Source organism: Priapulus caudatus, unplaced genomic scaffold (genome assembly GCF_000485595.1).
Source record: "Priapulus caudatus unplaced genomic scaffold, Priapulus_caudatus-5.0.1 Scaffold307, whole genome shotgun sequence".
Lineage (NCBI taxonomy): Eukaryota > Metazoa > Priapulida > Priapulimorpha > Priapulimorphida > Priapulidae > Priapulus > Priapulus caudatus.
The window spans coordinates 17017-36722 of NW_014577368.1; the positions used below are offsets into that span (position 1 = coordinate 17017).

The window sequence follows — 19706 nt, forward strand, 5'->3', positions numbered from 1 at the left end:
TTCACTTTTAAAACCAAAAAACAACGAGTGAAAATAGATGGTCCAGAACGAGTTAATGTTAAAAAAACTGGACAAGATCGGAATCTAGTTTTTCGGGGTAAGTGTGAATTGAAGACGGCACGTGATAGAAATGAAGCCTAGATGACAGAAAGAATAGGTCCTAATTTAGCCATATCTTGCTACGTTCATTTCAATAGTTTTTTACCGTTCTAGACTACTTAACTCGGGCCAGCAAGCGTATGGATTTGAATTAATGGGATTTTAAAAAAAAATACGATGGCCCAAAAAAACGTGTAGGCGGGCTACAGTGCATAGCATACTGAGCTACCCACTGGGCCGTTCTGTCCAATAACCCTACCAAATATAAAAAAAGTTATATGGGACCCCATTATTCGGTCTACAGGAATATAACCAATACGGGACGTAAAAGAAACCATTAGAGCGCAAAAAGGAAACATCTGGCTGGGACAACCTTCAGTGCATTTGGCTAAGGCTGCACTACTAAACTGGACGAGCTGTATAAAAGAGAACAGTGCGCGGAAGCAGAGCACGCGCTATCTAACGTCTAACTGACGGTGATCCTGGTGGAAGTGGTGCGGAGGTTTAATAAACCCTGTTAAGGTCCCAAAGTGTTACATACACGCCGAACAGATGGAATGACAAGGGAATGGTGATCAGGAACCTCTCAAAGGAATGTTACGTTGGGGATCGTTATGAAAAGTTAGCAACGACGGATGAGCCAAGCGTACCGTTATAAGTGGCTCTCAGATAAAAGATGAAGCTCCCATCGCTGACGGGAGTGCAACGACTTTTACAAGAACGAAATAGGTACAAGACACTCAATCCATTTGACCTACGCAAGCTACAGAGCTAGCAATAGAGAGCTGCCACTAGTAACACAATTACGCAGGCAAAAACTACACCACAGTACCACCGCCAACATGCCTGGCAGTGGCCACTGGCATTGGCTACATTACAGGTATAACTATAATGACAGGTACGAATGCCATAGAAATTATACGATTTAAGGAGGCTAAAACTTTTTCAACCAAATTTAGCTTGGAAATTTAACTGTGACAATTGTAGCCTCATAAAGTCCAGGCAGGTATCGATTCTACTAGCAAACCCAAGGCAGTCAAAATTCTTTCTAACAGACAGCTACAACAAAGCCATGTCTATACCCTCCTTCCTGCAAGAGGTCAAAAAGGATTATGCCGGAACTTACTCTATCGCATGTTCAAAGCAAGAGAGGGACATTCTACATAAGGATCTTTATCAATAAAGACCATAAAAATGAATAGGTCACCGCATGAACAAAGTTTTCAATCGCTGCGTACAGACATGTCCTCAGAAAATGTTCTAAAATCTGCCCGTGCCCATGGACCGTATTGACCTGCTGCACCTTCCAATTTCGACACAAGTGATGGCTTGTTACCACTGATGCGATACACCGACTCAATCACGAGCTAGGTCGAGCCGTTTTAGATTAGGTCGACCGCAAATTCGCGCATTTCAATCCCTATTACCTATAAATTAAGAGAAGTGAATGTTCCCCGTCTTTTTTAAACCTCTTGCTTTGGCCTATTAGAACCCCCAGCTTTGACATACACAACTGCGTATTGACGATCCCCCCCGACGTCCGAATATGTGGACCGATACGCTGTGCGAGCGATTAAAGATGTGGGCCCAACATCGTTGCCACGGACAACGACACGGGCACGAGACGCACGCGCGGCCACGGGACGATCATGCGAGTCTACAAGCTGAATCTGACTACGTCAGAAGCTAAAAAAATAATTAAGAAATAATAAGAAGAAGGAATAAGAAGAAGGAATAAGGAATAAGAAAAAGGAATAGGAATAAGAAAATAAGGAGAAGGAATAAGGAATAAGAAATAAACAAAGAGAGAGAAAAAGGAATAGAAGAAAGAATAAGAGATCACATCTCCCTGCACAATTCCAAGAGAGAATCAGTGCCTTCGTGAAATACAAAGAAGGAACCCCAAGATCAGCGCTACAAGATACCACGCGTATGTATTTGGCCCTAGCAATTGAGAAATTAGATGCGACGTTATCCCTTTGTATTCTAGATAATCCCGCACCTCAATTATTCGGGGTGCCTTGCAGAATTACAAGAGGAGAGGTGGCTAAGTACAAGATACAAGATCCGAAGTGGGGCTTGTAGTGTGTGTAAGATATGCTGGTTTGCAGTGTGCTGTAGTGTGTCACTGATATGTGACTTTACGGAATCTAGACGGACAAATGCGGCCAACCGATTATTGCGCGCGCGCAAGCGCAGCGGCACTGCCGCGCACACCACAACGAAGCGCCAGAGCCCCTTAAATTGCCACTTAGACAGATTAACTGAATCGCTACTAGAAACGGAACTCGATGCGAAAACTGGCGGAATCCAACCGAACATTACGCGATCCAGCTAGAAGGGGCATCTCAAACAGGCCCCCAAAAACTTTTATTGGAGGTGGCCGCGCCGTGATAAGGGATAAAGCGTTAGTGGTCTCAAGAAGGCTTAGTCAATCCACCCAACAGCATCGGCTCATTGGCCGCTAGCGCAGATCCGTCCGTCCGTTGGCGAAACCAAAGAGAGGCATGTCAAGCACAAGGTTTTACAAGAACGCCGAAGCGCGCACCAGCGCGCCGACTCGCTGCTATCTGCAAAACCGCCGCCGCCTGCGGCGCCTGGGGCTGCGTCACGTGCAGGTGGCCCTGAAGGCAATAGAACTGGTACCACGGGCTCACGCTTGACTAGACATGTGACACGCTCTGCCCGACAAACAGTGCAGAGCCAGCAAGAAACCAGGTCTATGCCAGAGGTTTACGTGCGGTTGACCCTGGGTTGCACGCTGGACAAAGGCGGCCTAGACACTTGACAGCAACGAAACACCGTCAAGAAACATTTCCAATACGTCTTTGCCTTGCACTGACAATTGTGACATTAGTGCATTATTGAATGAAAAATGTTTGAATTATTAGGCAGAAGGATTAACCAGGGCAGACGCAAGGCGCCTGAGCCTGACGGCCCAAGAACTCACTCAGCGGGATTGCGCAGTTTTTGCGCGCTTGTTTGCACGGCGAACGGACAATACGTCAGAGAATACGTAGACGCCCGTGGGAGTGGGAGAAGGAGAAACAGCAGAGAGAATAGAGAGTTTTTAACCTCAGGTGACTGGCTGACTCGCCGCTCCCGGAGATTAGCCCCCAATATTTATCGGATGATGTCACGAATGGACTTGCCACAGCGAGAACAGAACCGAGACACACCAATTCAAGACATACAAAAAATGTAGACACATTCCTTCCTGATCTTCTTGTTCAATCTGGCTCAGTATTTGTGTTTCACGTGAATCATGCGGACTCGCATCATTATTGCGATTCGGAGACATTCTGGTGTGTAACTTTTAACGGTACTTTCATTCGTTTTGATTGATAACGTGCGTGTCGTTCAGGTCAAGCCTATATTTTTTCCGTTACAAAAAAAATATTTTTCAATGAAATCATTACAACGTAGACAATCGTTACGTAACACCGTGACATACTGTCCCCTGCCTGCAGACGCGCCCTGAGAGCAGACAAATAGCAGGCAGACGCAGCAAATGCCCCCACCCAAGCGGCCGCGCGTAGACCGAGCGCGAATGTAGCGTGTAACGAAAATGCGCGATGTTACAGCTTGCCCGTTAGACGGATTCGCCGCGGCCGGCACCTCCTTCCGGCGCAGCGATGATAATAGCGGGCAGCGCAGGAGAAAATGCTTACATACAACCAACCCGCAAGTCGCGTCGCCAGGGAATCCGACGGAGGTTCAGCCGGCACTCACGCTCTCGGCGGTCGAAGGTAACAACCCACTTTGGCGCAAACGCATTTAGTACACGGTCTCTCTGACGGACATTGCGGCCCAGGTTTAGCGCGACAGCGAGCAACAGACTCCGGCGAAGCTCGACCACAACGCGAATTCCGACGCCCACTTTTTGAATCCATTAGAGAGATATCTGAGGAAACAGGAGTCTAAACGCAAACTACGCAAAAAACTGAGAGGCGCAATCCAACGAATTATCGCGGGACAGGCAGAGCAGGCCATCTTCAAACGGACCCCCTAACTTTTTTTAGGTGGATAGAGGCGCACTACATGGCTAAGAACGTTAAGTGAGCTACCTACAAGAACCTCAAAGAAAAATGCTGTAAATCAGCGATGACACGCGACTCAGCTCGATTACACGGCCGACTACGCGAGACATTGACGCCTCTGACGAGTATAGGTTTTGTCTATCACAGAGCTATTTTACGACAAGTGTCGTATACGGCGTCACGTAGGATGGGCGGCCTAAGATGCCGATACTAGCAATCGCAAAATGCCAGACACGGTACGCCGACTGAGCTGCGACAGTGCCACTGGTAATTTGAGCAACCTACCTGAACCCACGCTGCACCGTAAGGGCAAACGGCACGTCGTAGCGAGACCTACGCTGCGTGAGCGGCGGCAGGATTTGTCCCCCAACGGTATAACAATAGGAAGAGATTTAGGCGCCTTCTGATTGGCTGAGATTTGGCAGATGTCAAGCCTCCTGACTTGTAGCCAAAAATCCCCAATTATTAAACCAAAACTTTCGACCCGAACTTTACTGTAAGTGAGAGTTAAAGTAAGTGTTAGGATGTTTTCTTATTTTTTGTTTTTATTTAATATAAAAACATGGGTTTGAAGGAATTAACCGAAAAATAATCATGCCATTTACTTGACTGATTTGCTGTACGAGAAGCCTTTCAAAAAGGAGACAAACGCCGGTTGGCTAGATAAGTTTATAAAGTTTTCTGAATGTATTTGTCCAATGATAAGACATATGCTGATCATACTCTATAAGATAATATTACTATAATTGCATTTTTGTGCAAATGTGTAACTTTTCAATCGTAATACTTAAGATGATGAAGAGGGTCTAGGCTTATATACTTTAGTTATAGCGGCGAATAATTCTGTTTATGTTTGTTGCAGTGGGTCCGATTTAGTTACGTTTCAAGCTGACCTCAGGTTAAAACACTTAGGCTACTACTACGATACTAACGTACTAGATAAGAACTCTTACTACCGGTCAACGAAGTACGAGTAGTATACTCTAAGTACGGTCGGTAGCCCTAGTACTATAGTACCAGTCGTAGTCTAAGTGAGTACTTGTAGGAGACCCTTGCTTCTCCTCGATCCTGACGACGAAGCACTACGGTGCGATTACATAAGTACGTAATGTAATTTAACAAGAGCCCAGCCTACTCATAACTTAGTTGAGATGAAATAACAACATTTAGCAGAAGAATTTGCATATTAGTGATTACTATAATGATTATACAATTAATGAAGAAAAGATGATGTTTTTCATGGAAAAAATACAGAAAACGTACTTATCTAAAGCGCGTCAAGAACCCAAACAAACTTGACAGATGGGCGACGTATTGTTCTCTTGGTCAATAAGGGCAAAAGCAAAATCGAAGACAACAATCAGAATTAAGGCGGGGCATTAATTTTTAAGTTATTTTATTATCATTTTTTTTTTGCTATGTTATACGTTTGGGGAAAAAAATTTTTCGCTGGGCCGCGGCGAACATACTGCGAGGACGGCGGTGGCGTGGCCGTAGCGAGTTTTTACACGTAAGCTTATAATAGTAGAATACTGCTTGCAAAGCAGACGATGCAGACACAAATTACTACGCCCCTGTCCGCGCCAAGCCGCGCAAAAGCAAGAGGTCATAAGGTCTATGGCCCAAGTGTACGCCGCGAACGTAACCTGGTCCATTTGATATGGTTAGAGGTTGGTTAGCGTTAGGGTTAGAGGTATAAGGATATGGAGTTAGGGTTCGGGGGTTAGGGGGAGAGTAGGCGTAGGCGACTCCTAGGACTCGTATAGTGAGAAGTAGAGGCGAGGTACGGATCTGCGTATTTAGATCGTAGCCAGGGTACGTTCGGTATATCGGACCGTACCAGGGTACGTTCCGGCAGCTACCCCCGGGGACATAGACCTCTTCAGACAAAGCCAGCGAGAGCAAATGCCCGCCGTTGCCGAGCCGGGTAGCGATGATGGACGAAACTGGACGCGAATGTGAATAGCTACACGTATTACGGATTCGGCAGCGCCCGCCTCCTCGATGCAGGCTGAATTCGTATAAGCGGGCAGAGCGAAATGCAAACATACAGATACAATAATGTAACCCAAACCCAAGAGGATAGGGATTGCCCCTATCCTCTTGGGTTTGGGTTACATTATTGTATCTACTTTACGGCCGTCACGAATCGCCAGAATTTTCCGTACATAATCTAACTCTGGTTTTAATATTCCATGGCTGTCCCTTCTCCAGAATATCTATTTGTTGTCCCTCCTTACATTTTTCATAACTATCACAATTATATAAATGTTCCATATCTTCTTTCATATCCTTATTATCACTCCTATTATATCCTTATCCTATATCCTTATTATCACTTATCATCGCTAAAATTATTATACTCCTAGATCAATCATGCTACACACACAAACCTAACGCGTCAGTGTAGCGAAGGACTGAAGGTGGCGAACGGGTACCAGTCTAACAGGAGTGATGATGCAGCTGCAGCTTCGGCCGTTGGTCGGCGCTAGCATCGCGCGTCACCAAAACAAACGAAAAATGTGGTCAATTGCACAGATAATAAACATTGAGCTACTGTATCATAGATATCATAAATATGTATATATAGGCATAATACCTGGCGTCATTAATCTAAACTAATAGACAGTTTGAGATTATTTCCCTACGACCGACCCATATATTAAATCAGCGTCGCCAGGTGTCACTAGTGTTCATTGAGGATGTGGTCTTTTTCCGTGGGCGCCTGAGCGGGTTCCGGTAATATGGCATCATGGTGTTGTTAACTTGATATCACTAGCTTTCAGTGTGTTTTTGCATTTGGTAGTAATCGGCCCTGGTGTTCGACAAATAGCTGAATATGTCGGACATACAGGTAAGACCGCTTCCAGTAAGAAGAATCGGTTACTGGATGAGCGAGAAAAAGCGACGAAAGTTGAACCTCGCCTACTTCGCTGATTTATGCAGGTAAACATGACTCGGACGGATGCAGGTGTGAATGGATGGTGTCGGCTGTCGCCACAGGAACTTGGAACGTCTTAATAAAAAAAAATAATGGTAAATAAACACGAAATGTATTTACTATCAAAGTCTTAATGTTTCTGTAGTCTATTTCGCATATAATCACCTGTAAATGCCGGTCAAATGCTCATCTGCAACACACAAGTACACCGCACGCTAGCCACAAGTTCCCATCTCGCTAATAACACTACGTCAGTACGTGGCGAGATGGTCACAAACCGACGCATTAGAAACATGTTCGGCAGTACGTGCGCTGCTATTTAACGTTAAATTATCTCACTTTTTATGATTCTTACAGCTTCTCTGTACTTCCACGCCTCGATTTTTTATATGCGCGCTATCACTGAGCATGTACTTACGTGTCAGCGAGTAATTGTTTATTAATTGATAAGATAAAACTCAAAAAACGCCGCCATTTTCCCATAGATATCCCATAATACGTAGCGATAGTTCGTGAATTTTCGCGTACAAGAAGAGACATAAGAACATCCAGAATGGCGTTTTGCAACGTTCAAATAGTATAGCTGTTTCGAAATTATCTTATTTTAACGTGTATTTCGAGGTAAATAGTAATTAAGAAGTGTAGCGATAGTTGCAACATGTAACGGGTGAGGTCAAATGTGGTAGTACATTGTTTTATTTCTGAAATTTTACGAAATTCGGAGTTTGTTTTCAAGCTACCAGGCATTTCGTATGGAAGGGTGTCATGGTCCTCCGCCGTGTAACAGTCGGAGAGCCTGGTCGGTTTAACCGCACGCTAGCTGCTGCACACTGACACATAATTATAAATATATACTATAGGGACACTGATTTTCCGCGATCGCGGAAAACGGACGGAATTCACGGAAATGGCCATTTGAAACGGAAAATACAATTTGGAACGGAAAATCGCGGAAAACCCTTTTTTGCTAAAATGTTCACTTTGTGAAGAAGAAAACTGTAAAATTTACACTTTCTTCTGATTTTGTTACCATTAGAATAATATCGAACCTAAAATCAACCTTGATAACACCGAATTCTTACTCTTACTGTCTGAATAGTACTTACTGTAGAATACTGATATTCATCAGATTCTGTTAGGAGCGAGTGCGCTGCCATTTTGTTTTCGATGGGCCAATGCAGATTGTACATGCTAGACTATATGACGCAGCGAAAGCTGCTGGAGTCCGGCGAGATCTCGTGAGAAGTTAAGTAGCAACGCCACAGTTTTGATAACTGTTAGGGAAAATTGTCACTGTTTTACGTTTTAATAAACATACAGGTTTGTTTTTGTATGCAAATCTTATGTAAACGGAATTTTTGTTTTTTCATGTGTACAAAGTCTATGGCAAAATGGAATTTCCGTTTTTCAGCCACTTTGAAACGGAATTCATGATTTTCCCAAACGGAAAAGGCCTTTTTTTGAAACGGAAAATCACTGTCCCTATTACTAGTCATAAATATATAGCAGGTAGAAAAGCGTGCTGCCAAAATTCGCTCGACGCTCGCTTGATTTCATGCGAATACAACACAAATATTCAACCATTCTACTCCATCTTTGTTTCTATTTGAAGAACAGTATTCACTTGTTATAAAAACATACCGGGTTACTGTCTGTGTTCGTAACCGAGCTGTAACACGCGAAATCATACAAAGCCTGACGAAATTCTCGCGTTTGCTCCTATTGCGCAGTTTATGTAAATGGCTGTGGAATCAGGAAACACCCACTGGTGCTCTTCGTGACCTCATTTTTGCACCGCAACGCTGTAACGTTTTTGCAACGCTCCACTGGCAGCTTTGACGGGGCTCACACGGTAGTTGGAAAGCAGCGTGGTAGTTCCCCAAAATGCAGTGCGACACCTATAGCCCTGTACTTGCAGCCATTTACATAAACTGCGCAATGGGAGCGAACGCGAGAATTTCGTCAGGCTTTGTGTGATTTCGCGTGACACAGCTCGGTTACGAACACAGACAGTATGTTTTAATAACAAGTGAACACGGTTCTTCAAATAGAAACAAAGAGGGGGTAGAATGGTTGAATATTTGTGTTGTATTCGTATGAAATCAAGCGAGCGTCGAGCTAATTTTGGCAGCACGCTTTCTTACCTGCTATATATTTATGTGTCAGTGTGCAGCAGCTAGCGTGCGGCGGCCAGCGTGTGACAGTGTGTTGCAGATGAGCATTTGGACGGCATTTACAGGAAATTGTCGGCAATAATAGGTGAAAGAGAGTAGAGAAACATTAAGACTTTGGTAGTAAATAGATTTCATATTTATTTAGCATTATATTTTATTGAAACGCTCCAAGTGGCTGTGGGTGTCGCATTGTTGTTATGTGCACTTGCCACTTGCACCGTAATGGAGCCGGTCTATCGTATTTAAAGCGTAGTTACTGTAGTTTTCTCCTGCTTCAATCAGCAGCGTGTGGCGCAGCTTAATTACAATTGAATTAGTTATAATTACCTAGCCCAAACAAAGCCGGGTCCTACTTTGTTTGGGCTACATACTGCATTACTTGTGTTGGCCCAATCCTAGTTTAGCACCCCAGATGAGTTTTGCACATTTGCGAAAATGAGGGCTGGGGTCCCAAACTAGGATTGTGCAACATAGGCATTTAAATTAAAATTATGTTTGATTACTAAATTGGTATACACATACCGATGATCATTAGGTACCGTATAGTTATAAACCAGTATATATAGCGCAAATACACATGGTGCTAAAACTAGATTTGCACCTAGTAGTACATGGTTCGCACAGTCCTTGAAAAGTCATTGAATTTAGTAAATGTTGATTTTGTGCTTGAAAAGTCCTTGAATTTCATGAAAATGTCCTTGAATTTTTAGAAAGAATCCTTGCCTGTAATAAAAAGAAATTTTGTACCATCAATAATGTGCAAACCTCAATAAAAATTGCGTTAAATGAGCTTAAATAGCTATAGACACGATAGACAGTTAAATGATGATCACAAATTACAGTAAGTCAGTAAAATCAGTCAGTAAATCAAGGTATGTTGTAGAAGTGACAGTGTTTAGAAAATTAGAAGGGTTTATTAATGTGATCCAGGTATGTTGTAGAAGTGACAGTGTTTAGAAAATTAGAAGGGTTTATTAATGTGATCCAGGTAAGTTTTAGAGGTGACATGCAGTGATTAAGAATGTGGTTATTAAATTAATCCAGGTATGTTTTGTTCTGTGTATAAATTCCGATAAAATGTCGGATAAAATTTCCTTGAATTTCCGATAAAATATCCTTGAAAAGTCTTTGAAAAAAATTTCAGTTCTCCTGTATAAACTATGTAGTATATGCTGCCGTTGCACCAGAAGATCGCATAGATGTGTATCGCTTTAAAGTTCCAATGATCTATTGGTTAGCATGTGTACCTTTCACTGTGATTGCTGTGAGTTCAAACTAGCAAAGGCTGTGAAGTGTCTAAAAGTGTAAAAAAACCTGGCTCAATGTTGGGGACTATAAATCCCTAGTGGCCACATAATATAGTGGGCCTGTCTGCCGTAATAGGTGCATAAAAGAATTATTGAGGACACGAAGCACTCTAGCAGTGACTATCCTCGGTGTCGATAATGAGGTTGCCCCAGCCCTGATGTTGTGGTCTGGGACTAACAGCTAGTTAGCTACATGCAGATGCACTACCTCGTCAATATATCCAGTGTAGCGGACACCAGCAATTACAGGAACATAACCTAATGCAATTTAATGTAATGTAAACATAAACATAACATCAAGATAATGTAACATAACATAGCATAACAGAACATAACATAGCATAGGATAGCTTGCTGTGGTATGACATGACATAGCATGGCACAAGGCGACACAAAAAACACAACACAACACAACACAACATAACACAACAACACAACACAACTTATCACAACACAACATAACATATTACAAAATGTAATGTAGCGTAATGTAATGTAACATAAAATAATGTAAAATAGAATAAAATTACAAAGATTAGACCATGATTTCAGCAATTTAGATGAGATGAATGGACCTGAATAGTTTGCCTGCATAGCATATCACCTCAGGGTTCTCCAAGCTTTTTCATTATAGCATGGGGTGCTTGGGGGGTCTGGGGGCATGCCCCCCGTAAAATGTTTGAATTGTAGAAGCTCTGAGATGCAATCTGGGACACTCTGTGTGTAAATTTGAAGCACTGCATGTGGGGTGAAAATGTTTGTGTTGCATGGGCAAAGCCATCGGAAAATTCAAAATAATAATGGAATAAAAATACCAAAATGTAGAGATGAACTTGCTGGTTTGCTGGTTCCAAATCGAGTTCACCTCTCATAAATCAGAAAACCTGACATATACCAGTGTTGGAAATAGCAGCTGGTCCCATAGTCCCTGACTGGTAACTTTTCAGCAGGGCTGGCTACTTTTGGAGCAGGACTGGCTAATTTTCAAGAAAATCACTGTCTATTGCGGATTTTTAAATTGTGTTGTAGGTGGTTAATTGCTTAAAATAACAAATATTTTATTTTGGTAACATATTTATTGATTAAGATTTCTTGATGAGCTAGAAAACACTCCGCACCTCTCATCCTTATCACAAACATCATTCCTCTGTCAGAACAAAGGAGGATTAAATTGTGTCCTCACCACTTCATGAAGTTGTTGAGTCATTTTTATCATCTCAGAACAAACTTTACTACATCATTTTTAGAAAAAAAAATTATACATAATTCTATACGCATGCAAATTTCTCAAGCTCATGAATAATTTAAAAACACTGTTCTCCATTCGGTTAGTTGGAAATTGCCCAGGATTCAACAATCACCAGCCATATGTTGCATGGTTGCATTGGTATGATCACATATGCCGAATAAGGTTCATTTTGTAGTTAATGACACTTTAGGTTAGTGGTTATGGTGCCATTGACAAAATGTTAATATAATGCTGGCACCGTATAAATACTATAATAAATTGTGCATTTTCCCTTATGTTGCACTTTCTTTCTATCCATGTGGTGCATGACTCCACAGATTTTTCTATGTGCAGGCATGTCCCCATACATGTGTATATTTGGGTTTGCAGGTGTGCACACAATCTAAACATGCAGAAGTGCATTTAAAATATGCGCATGTAACACGTGTTTGAAATGATAAAAGGTAGCGAGAAAGGCAAAATTTCTAGTGACTATTCTACAGTCTTTAATATGTGGTGATGGTAGATGTTGAGAAATCATACTGATGTACTAGTAATGTGTCTATTGCAAAAGTGCTTGAAATGATGAGATCGTGCAGTAGCAAAATTACAGCTCACACTTTGATGAAAATATGTTGAAAATGTTACTTTTCAGGACCGTGCAAGACAAATTTATAGGTGGGCAGATGGAAGTTAATGAATAGCAAATTAGTAAAAGTGAGAACACGATTGCAAAAATCGTTCCACATGTCAAATATTTCAAAGTTAAAAAAAAAGGCAATAAATATAGCACAGGTGTTTTTTTCACACAAGTTCTATTTAAAATTGCTTATGTATTCTGTGTTTATGTCACTAACACAGATTGTATTGTTCTCGTAAGGTGTTAAATATGCACCAAAGAATTTGTTTCCATGCCTTTCGTACACAACCCTTAGTTGAGCACGAAGGGTCGTTGTCGTATAATGGCGTATAATATGTACCCGAGGTAACTATTTGATATGGTTAGGGTTAGGGTTAGGGTTTTAGGGTTAGGGAGTAGGTGTAGGCGACATACTCGCCGACACCTCGGGTACTATACTCTGGTACGTATACGACAACGACCCCTTCAGTCTTAGTTGGTAGGTGAAGTTGGCTCTATTTGTATATTGATAATGACATCCACCTGAAATCCTGAAGTGCCTTTTGGAATGTTGATGTCATGTGACCATTAATCTACATTCTGTAGACATAGGATATCATGGGTAGAAATTAACTTTTGAACAAGGGAGTCCAACGGACTCCCTACCCTCAAAAAGTGGGAGTCCACAGTCTGAGGTTCAAAATTAAAGATATTAACAATAACGAATACATGTGCTTATTTACACTGCTCCGGAATGGACTAGTTAGTATGGCAGAATTTTCAGGGAGTCACACGGACTCCTTCATATATCAAATCGGGGAGTCCGACACTAAATCAGGGAGTATTTGAATCCGGACTCCCGTTAATTTCGCACCCTGGGATATTATATTTAATCCTCATACTTAGAGCAGAGTGATAACTAAATGCATGCTTAACTCCTTATGCTAACATAGCTTTGCCATATTATCTGATTAGGATTTCCTTTATCACAAGGTGGGCACTATTACCCCTGTAAAGGTAGTTCTATTTTTCAACCACATTTTTGGAAAGTGAATTCCTATTCTAATTACATTAACATTGCAATATCTGTCATAGTTTTTTATTGGCCTTGTTGAAAATGCTACGTTCCTTTTACTAATCTACCTTAATGTTTATAATTTTAATCGATCGCAATGTAACTAATTCTATATTGCCATACCACATAGAAGTAACAACTTGCATTAGTAAATGTCTTGAGTTAAAATGTGAAGTCAACCTTTCTGCCCTGTGTCCCCCACGGCATCAGATGTGATGTCTCGATGTTTTGGGCAATCATTAATTATTCGTTTTTCGTTGGCCTTACAGGAGAAACAACATGGAACTTGTCAAGGTGAGCGGCATTCTTTCGTGTCGTCTGCTTGGTTGTCGCATTGCTCGCGGTCGCACGATCACCAACGGCTGGCATCGACGCCCGTCGCCTGTAGGCAATGGGGGAAAATACCGCGGCCAAGAAAATTCCTGATCCCCAGATCTCATTCTCGCAGAGAGGGATTGGTGTAGGCGCGATCCAGTTGAATAGGGTGCCACTTGTATGCTAATGACAAATAGTGCCGCTATCAGTGGCAATAGTGTGTAGCCGTGTTGAATGTTTGCCATCATAAAACCGATAGTGCCCGCTAGGCTAGACGACTGTCGGGGATTCCAGGAATGGGGATACAAAAATGAGGGCAGGTCCGAGTACATTCGGGTCATTAGGGCAAGCAGGTGATGAAAACTCAAATTAATGAAACCATATTCATTAGGCCTATTAAATTCAAAGAATTGGTTAGAATATTGCTATCCATTTTGTGGAATGATTGTATAAACAGCTCGAGGAAGTATATACTGCATAGGCGAGGAGTCTGTCCATAATTTGTCGAAGCCAAATTCGAGTTGATTATTAATTGCTTCTAAATACGCTCCAGCAGAAAATACCAGTGTCAGTTTGTGGGCCGATAATTTAACACAAATTTTGTTTGACAGCAGGTTTGCACGGCATTCGTTTATATGTTTGACAGGTTGATCTAAACCGGCCGTTGGTTGAGCAGGGCCCTTTTGATGTGTTCATTCACAAGCTGAGCGACGTGATGGCCAAGGCTGGTCTTGGAGACCAGCGCTCACACGAAATATGCACATCCATTGAGGTAACGTGCTATCTCTCTATAGTGTGAGCATACTTACTAGTGGGTGTACGTTGTTGTGAGGATAGCATATGCGAGCGCAGCAAGATACACACAGTTGTACGTGTTCACATTTATGCACACATTACACGCACACACACACATGACGTGTGCACACAGTAATACGATAGGTATGGTTGTTTTACGAAAGTCTCCGGAGCCATTGCGGGGCCATACGTAGATTATCTGTGTGTTTTTGTGGACCATGCTATTGTATGTGTAAATATGCGTAATCCTCTGTAATACATGTATGGTTTCAAGAAATAAAAATGCATGCTACAGGATGTCAAAAGCAAAAATTTCGTACGGGTTTCGGTTTCGAAGCGAGCATCTAAACACCGGCTGTAGAAGCGTCTAATCTTGTCTCTTGCTATCAGCGCCTGTTTATTCTAGGTATAAATTGTTAACTTAAGCTTAGTGCGTCTGCTTCTGCAGATCTCGCGTGTGCATGGGTGCATGCGTGCGCGTGCGTGCATGCTTGCCTGTGTGCGTGGTGCGTATGTGCGTGTATATTTCAGTTCATTTCTTTATTTTTCCTTTTCTTGGAGAAGAATTGATGTTAACAAAATCATCAAGAGTGGAATCATTGAATGGATAGGAAAGCTTATTTAATATTAGAATCATGAATATGTTGACTAGGCTTATCTGATTGGGAGAAATTTCATTTTTACCTGTCTCACAATAGTGAGCCCACTTTGTTTATTGTTCTGTTGAATGACAAATTATTTTGTAACCGATTATTATAGGAGACAAGCATTTTAAATGTATCTTTTCAATTGATGTGTCAAGATCACGTAAAATGAGAGAAATTGAAGGGAATTATTGTTCCACTTATGCAATAGACGATGTCTGTCTAATTACTATTTATACGAACTCGCAGACGTCATGTGCCTATTAGGTCTGTAATGGCGGGTTAAAAACATTCTCCATATTATAGACTACAACACAGACAGTCACAGTATATTATTTTATAGCTTACAGAGTAGATTCCTATAGCCCTGCGTGGCCTTATATAGGTCAGCGTGGGTGGCTTGGTAACTTGGGATGTGCAAACGTGTCAACGAAATCTAGCCGATAAACGACAAAAGGTGTGTTGAGTGCCAGACCATACACGCTGACTCATGCTGATCACTGGGGCAGCCCCGTGCAGAGGACAGCGAGTCATTTATACTTGCAGTGCCGAGGTCCTGCTGGTAGGGGCCGCTGCAATACTGCATACAGGGTATGGAGAGAGAGAGAGAGGGAGTACAACTTGCCCTGAAGTAGAGTTCATGAGGCGGTAGTGTGGCGTACACAGATATGCTGCTTGGGTGGTGCATACAGGGGTACTCGTGTGGTGCACGCAGGGGGTGTTGGTGTGGTGCATACTGAGGGTAATGCATGGAGTATACAGGGTGTGGTGCATAGAGCGTAAGGGTTTTTATGGATGATAATTGCTTTTTGCAGGAGTACTTGGCGAGACATCCAAGCACTTTAGTTTTAGATCCACTCCCGCGCGTTAGATGCCTACTTGACCGATACACACAGTATTCTCTGCTGGATAACGGACCAATGAGTGGGTTAGGAGGTAAGAATAGTTGTACACTCAATTGGTGTCAAGTGGTACACTACACACAACTCTTTTCTCTGCTGATTTATTATTTTCTACCCTATACCTAATCAAACGTTATACTGTAGCGTTGAAGTTACACCAAGATTTGAATGAAATAATTTAGAGTAAAATAATCAAAGACGAAGTATAAATTTTGTGTTCACTAAAAGAATATATTATTTACAACTGATACAGGTCTCTACACGGTACACGCTAATGGAATGCCAGCACTCAAGTCCCTACCTCTCTTCAAATTTCTATTTATATGCAAACTCTCCACCAATCACAAACAAGTCCAAACTCTTCCTAACCAATCACACACAACTACCCAGCTCTTTGTCCTTCCAAAACTCCCGCCATAACCCACATGTCTAACACCCGTTCTGTACCCGTCTAGACTAATATTCCTAAACTAACATGCGTCTACATCGCACACGCAACGTACTATTTGTAACCTACATGCTAAACACTGCACCTAACCCAACCCAGGCTAATTTCAGCCAAATCTAGCTACACTTACTACTTTATGTAAACATCTCTAAAACACATGTTACATTTACCTCCCTTTTCTTCAAAACGATGACCCCATCATCAATTCAGCGCCCCGCTGATCTAAATTTCCTCTTTAACTACCAGGGGCGTAGCCAGTATGTAGCACTGTAGGCCCGTACCTACACTTTTTTTGGCCGAGTTATCTTATTTTTTTTAAACACCCATAATTCAAATCCATAAGCTTGCTGGACGAGTTTAAGAGTCTAGGCAGGAAAAACTATTGAAATTAACGTAGCAAGAATATGGCTAAATTAGATGACCTATTCTTCTGTCATCTAGGCTGTCATTTCTATCGCGTGCCGTTTCATTCAACACTCTACCCGCCGAAAAAGACTAGGATCCGATCTTGTCAGTTTTTTAACATTTTAACTCGTTCGTAACACTATTTTAACTCGTTTGTGTTTTTTGGGTTTAAAAGTGATATTGAATTAGGTGTCTCAAGTTAGCAAGAGGTCAGGGAACCAGAATGAACACTCGGGAAGGGTACAAGACTTTGCATGCGACCACGATTAGCTAGGCAATATCTATGGCCTTAACTGCCCACCGAATTTAATCTCACTGACCACTTTATATAATTTCAATACTTGACACGAACAGGGGTCGAAATTAGATTTTTATTATGGTATCCATTCGAGATACCAGGTATTGAAATCTGGTATCCCCCAAAGATCTGGTATCCCGGATTTTTTGGATAGTAATTTCAACAATGTTGGTAATCCCAAATCTTGAAATATACAATAATAGCATTTGAAAATTATTAATATGTAATGTAATTATTATCAAGAGTAGATAATAACACAAGAGCGAGACACCGATTCCTGCATTTTTAGTCATCTGACAGTGCAGATGCAGCTTGTAGAATCGGCATGATCGTCGCCGTCCCGTTCTACGCGTCCGAGCGTCCCGTCCGTCCGTCGTCAAAGTTGGGCACAAATTTAACCGCTCGACGTACGGTCACGATATTCGGGACGTGGGGGTAATCCGAAAACGAGTTGGGATGTCGAAGCTGGGGTCAAAGGTCAAAGGTCAAGAGGTGTAAAAGAAGAGGGAACATTCACTCCTTAACTTAAGGTATAGGGAGGAAATGTAGAATTGCGGCACAAATCTAAACGGCTCACCTAAGTCGTGATAGTCGGTGTATACGCACTCATGGTAGGAAAAGCCATCACTGTGCCCGAAATTTGGAGCACAGGTCAAGGTCAATGGGCACGGGCAGATTTAGACATTTTCTGAGGACATGGTCTGACGGAGCGATTTGAAAACTTTTTGTTCTCAGCGGTGACCTAGCATTTTATGGCTTTATTGAAAGGACCTTGAAATATGCTTTCGACTGACATGGCGAAGAGTAGTGTCGGATAACCTTTTGACCCTCAAGAGGAGGTTAAACATTGATTTGTTGACTGTTAACAAAGGACTGAACTGCTTTTGCTATATTAGAGCCCATACCTGTGTCAATGTGAGGCTACAGTTGCACAGTTTAATTGCAAGGCAAATGTTTGTTGAACAAGTTTACGCTCCTTAAATCATATGCATTTTCTAAAGCAGTCTGTCTATAGCACCCTGCCCTGGGCCTGAAGGCTGAATGATGAATCAGTGAATGCTCGCATGAGGCAAAACACGGGCACGCTTCTAATCATAATTGTTGCCTGCACAACTGCAATGCACTGTTAACTCACAGCTGATTAACTCACAGCACACTCAAATTATCACCTGCCTGATATAACTTACTTGGATTTTAGCCTGTACCTACTGTAGGATTTCAGGAATGAGGGCAGATGCCATCTTGATTATTGATTACACTTGCACGCGCGCTATCTCGCGGCAACTATAGCCTAGTTTAAATTAGATTTATTCTCATGTAACTTTGTTAAACGAATAGATAATAACTAGTACCATATAATATATAATATTTTACCTTTTCATCTTGAATCTTAACATATATCATTGTAGCTATGGCCGTGCGTATCCATTTACCAGTTATGCGAACATAGCTGTTACCATAGAAATATTAGGGTGGCGGGGGCAGGGAGGCGGCGGCGGGGGCGGAATTGAGGGGCAGTAAAAGGCATCATCGCTGGTTTTAAATTTTTTTTATATAATTAAGAGAGAGAGAAGGAAAGTCTAAGATAAAGAGAGAGAGAGAGAGTAGTAATTGAGACGGGGACAGGAAAACGGTGATACGGTGTGTATGCGAGCGGGAAACGGGGTACAATTAGGTTCGTGCGAGATGGTGGGCAAAGGATGGGAGGTGGGAGGCAGGGGGAGGGAGGTCGAGGGGCAGGGGGAGGGAGATGGAGGTAAGGGGTGGAACGTGAGAGGCAAGGGAGTGAATGTGGGAGGGCAAGGGGGAGGAGGAGGAGGGAGTGGGACACAGTGGGAGGGAGGTGGGGAGAAGACTACCGCGCCCCTTCTTAATTATACTTGAGATACTGCTCCCATGGATGTTGAAATCTTTTATAGATAGATAAAAATAGTAGATAGGCGTGAATCCCTATGACACAAATCGATGAAAGCAAGCATGCATTTAATAAAAGTAAACCAAAATCGCATGGGGGGGGCGGGAGATAGTGAGCGGTGTCCAACAAATGAGTGTACGGTCAACTGCGTATCTGCGCCATATCTGCGCCACAAATTGTCACTACGGCACGGATGAAATGCGTACGTTCATAACCGTAGCAACGACCCGCGAGATGAGCGCCACGACGCTCTGGCGGCTGCTTGTTAACCGATTTTTTCTCATCAAATTTGAGGCAAATGTAATACGTTCCTACAGCTTCTTATTGACCACTAATCACCCCTTCGTGACTGATATTTGTTCTACATATATTTGCTAGCGTATTGCTGTAATGCGTAATCCTTCACGTGGAAGCCTGAATTCGCACCAGATTTACGCGCTATTGGTGTATGAGGGTGTTAAGGCAAAATTTGAAGCTATAGGGCGCGGCAATATTTAGCAT

At 42.3% G+C, this 19706-nt stretch overlaps 2 protein-coding genes across 2 annotated transcripts in view; one reads left to right on the plus strand and one right to left on the minus strand.

Moving 5' to 3' along the window:
• Positions 1-6631, minus strand: part of LOC106808819 (microtubule-associated protein 10-like) — a 17990-nt gene extending 11359 nt beyond the window's left edge. Inside the window, exon 1 of the mRNA XM_014811685.1 lies at positions 6533-6631. The gene's annotated coding sequence lies outside the window, so the exon portion shown is untranslated. The remainder of the gene's footprint in view (positions 1-6532) is intronic.
• A 211-nt stretch (positions 6632-6842) lies between these two features.
• Positions 6843-19706, plus strand: part of LOC106808817 (inositol-tetrakisphosphate 1-kinase-like) — a 38919-nt gene continuing 26055 nt past the window's right edge. The window contains exons 1-4 of the mRNA XM_014811680.1: positions 6843-7085; positions 13753-13777; positions 14445-14570; positions 16053-16173. Coding sequence (XP_014667166.1) covers positions 6979-7085; positions 13753-13777; positions 14445-14570; positions 16053-16173 — 379 coding nt within the window. The 5' untranslated portion in view covers positions 6843-6978. The remainder of the gene's footprint in view (positions 7086-13752; positions 13778-14444; positions 14571-16052; positions 16174-19706) is intronic.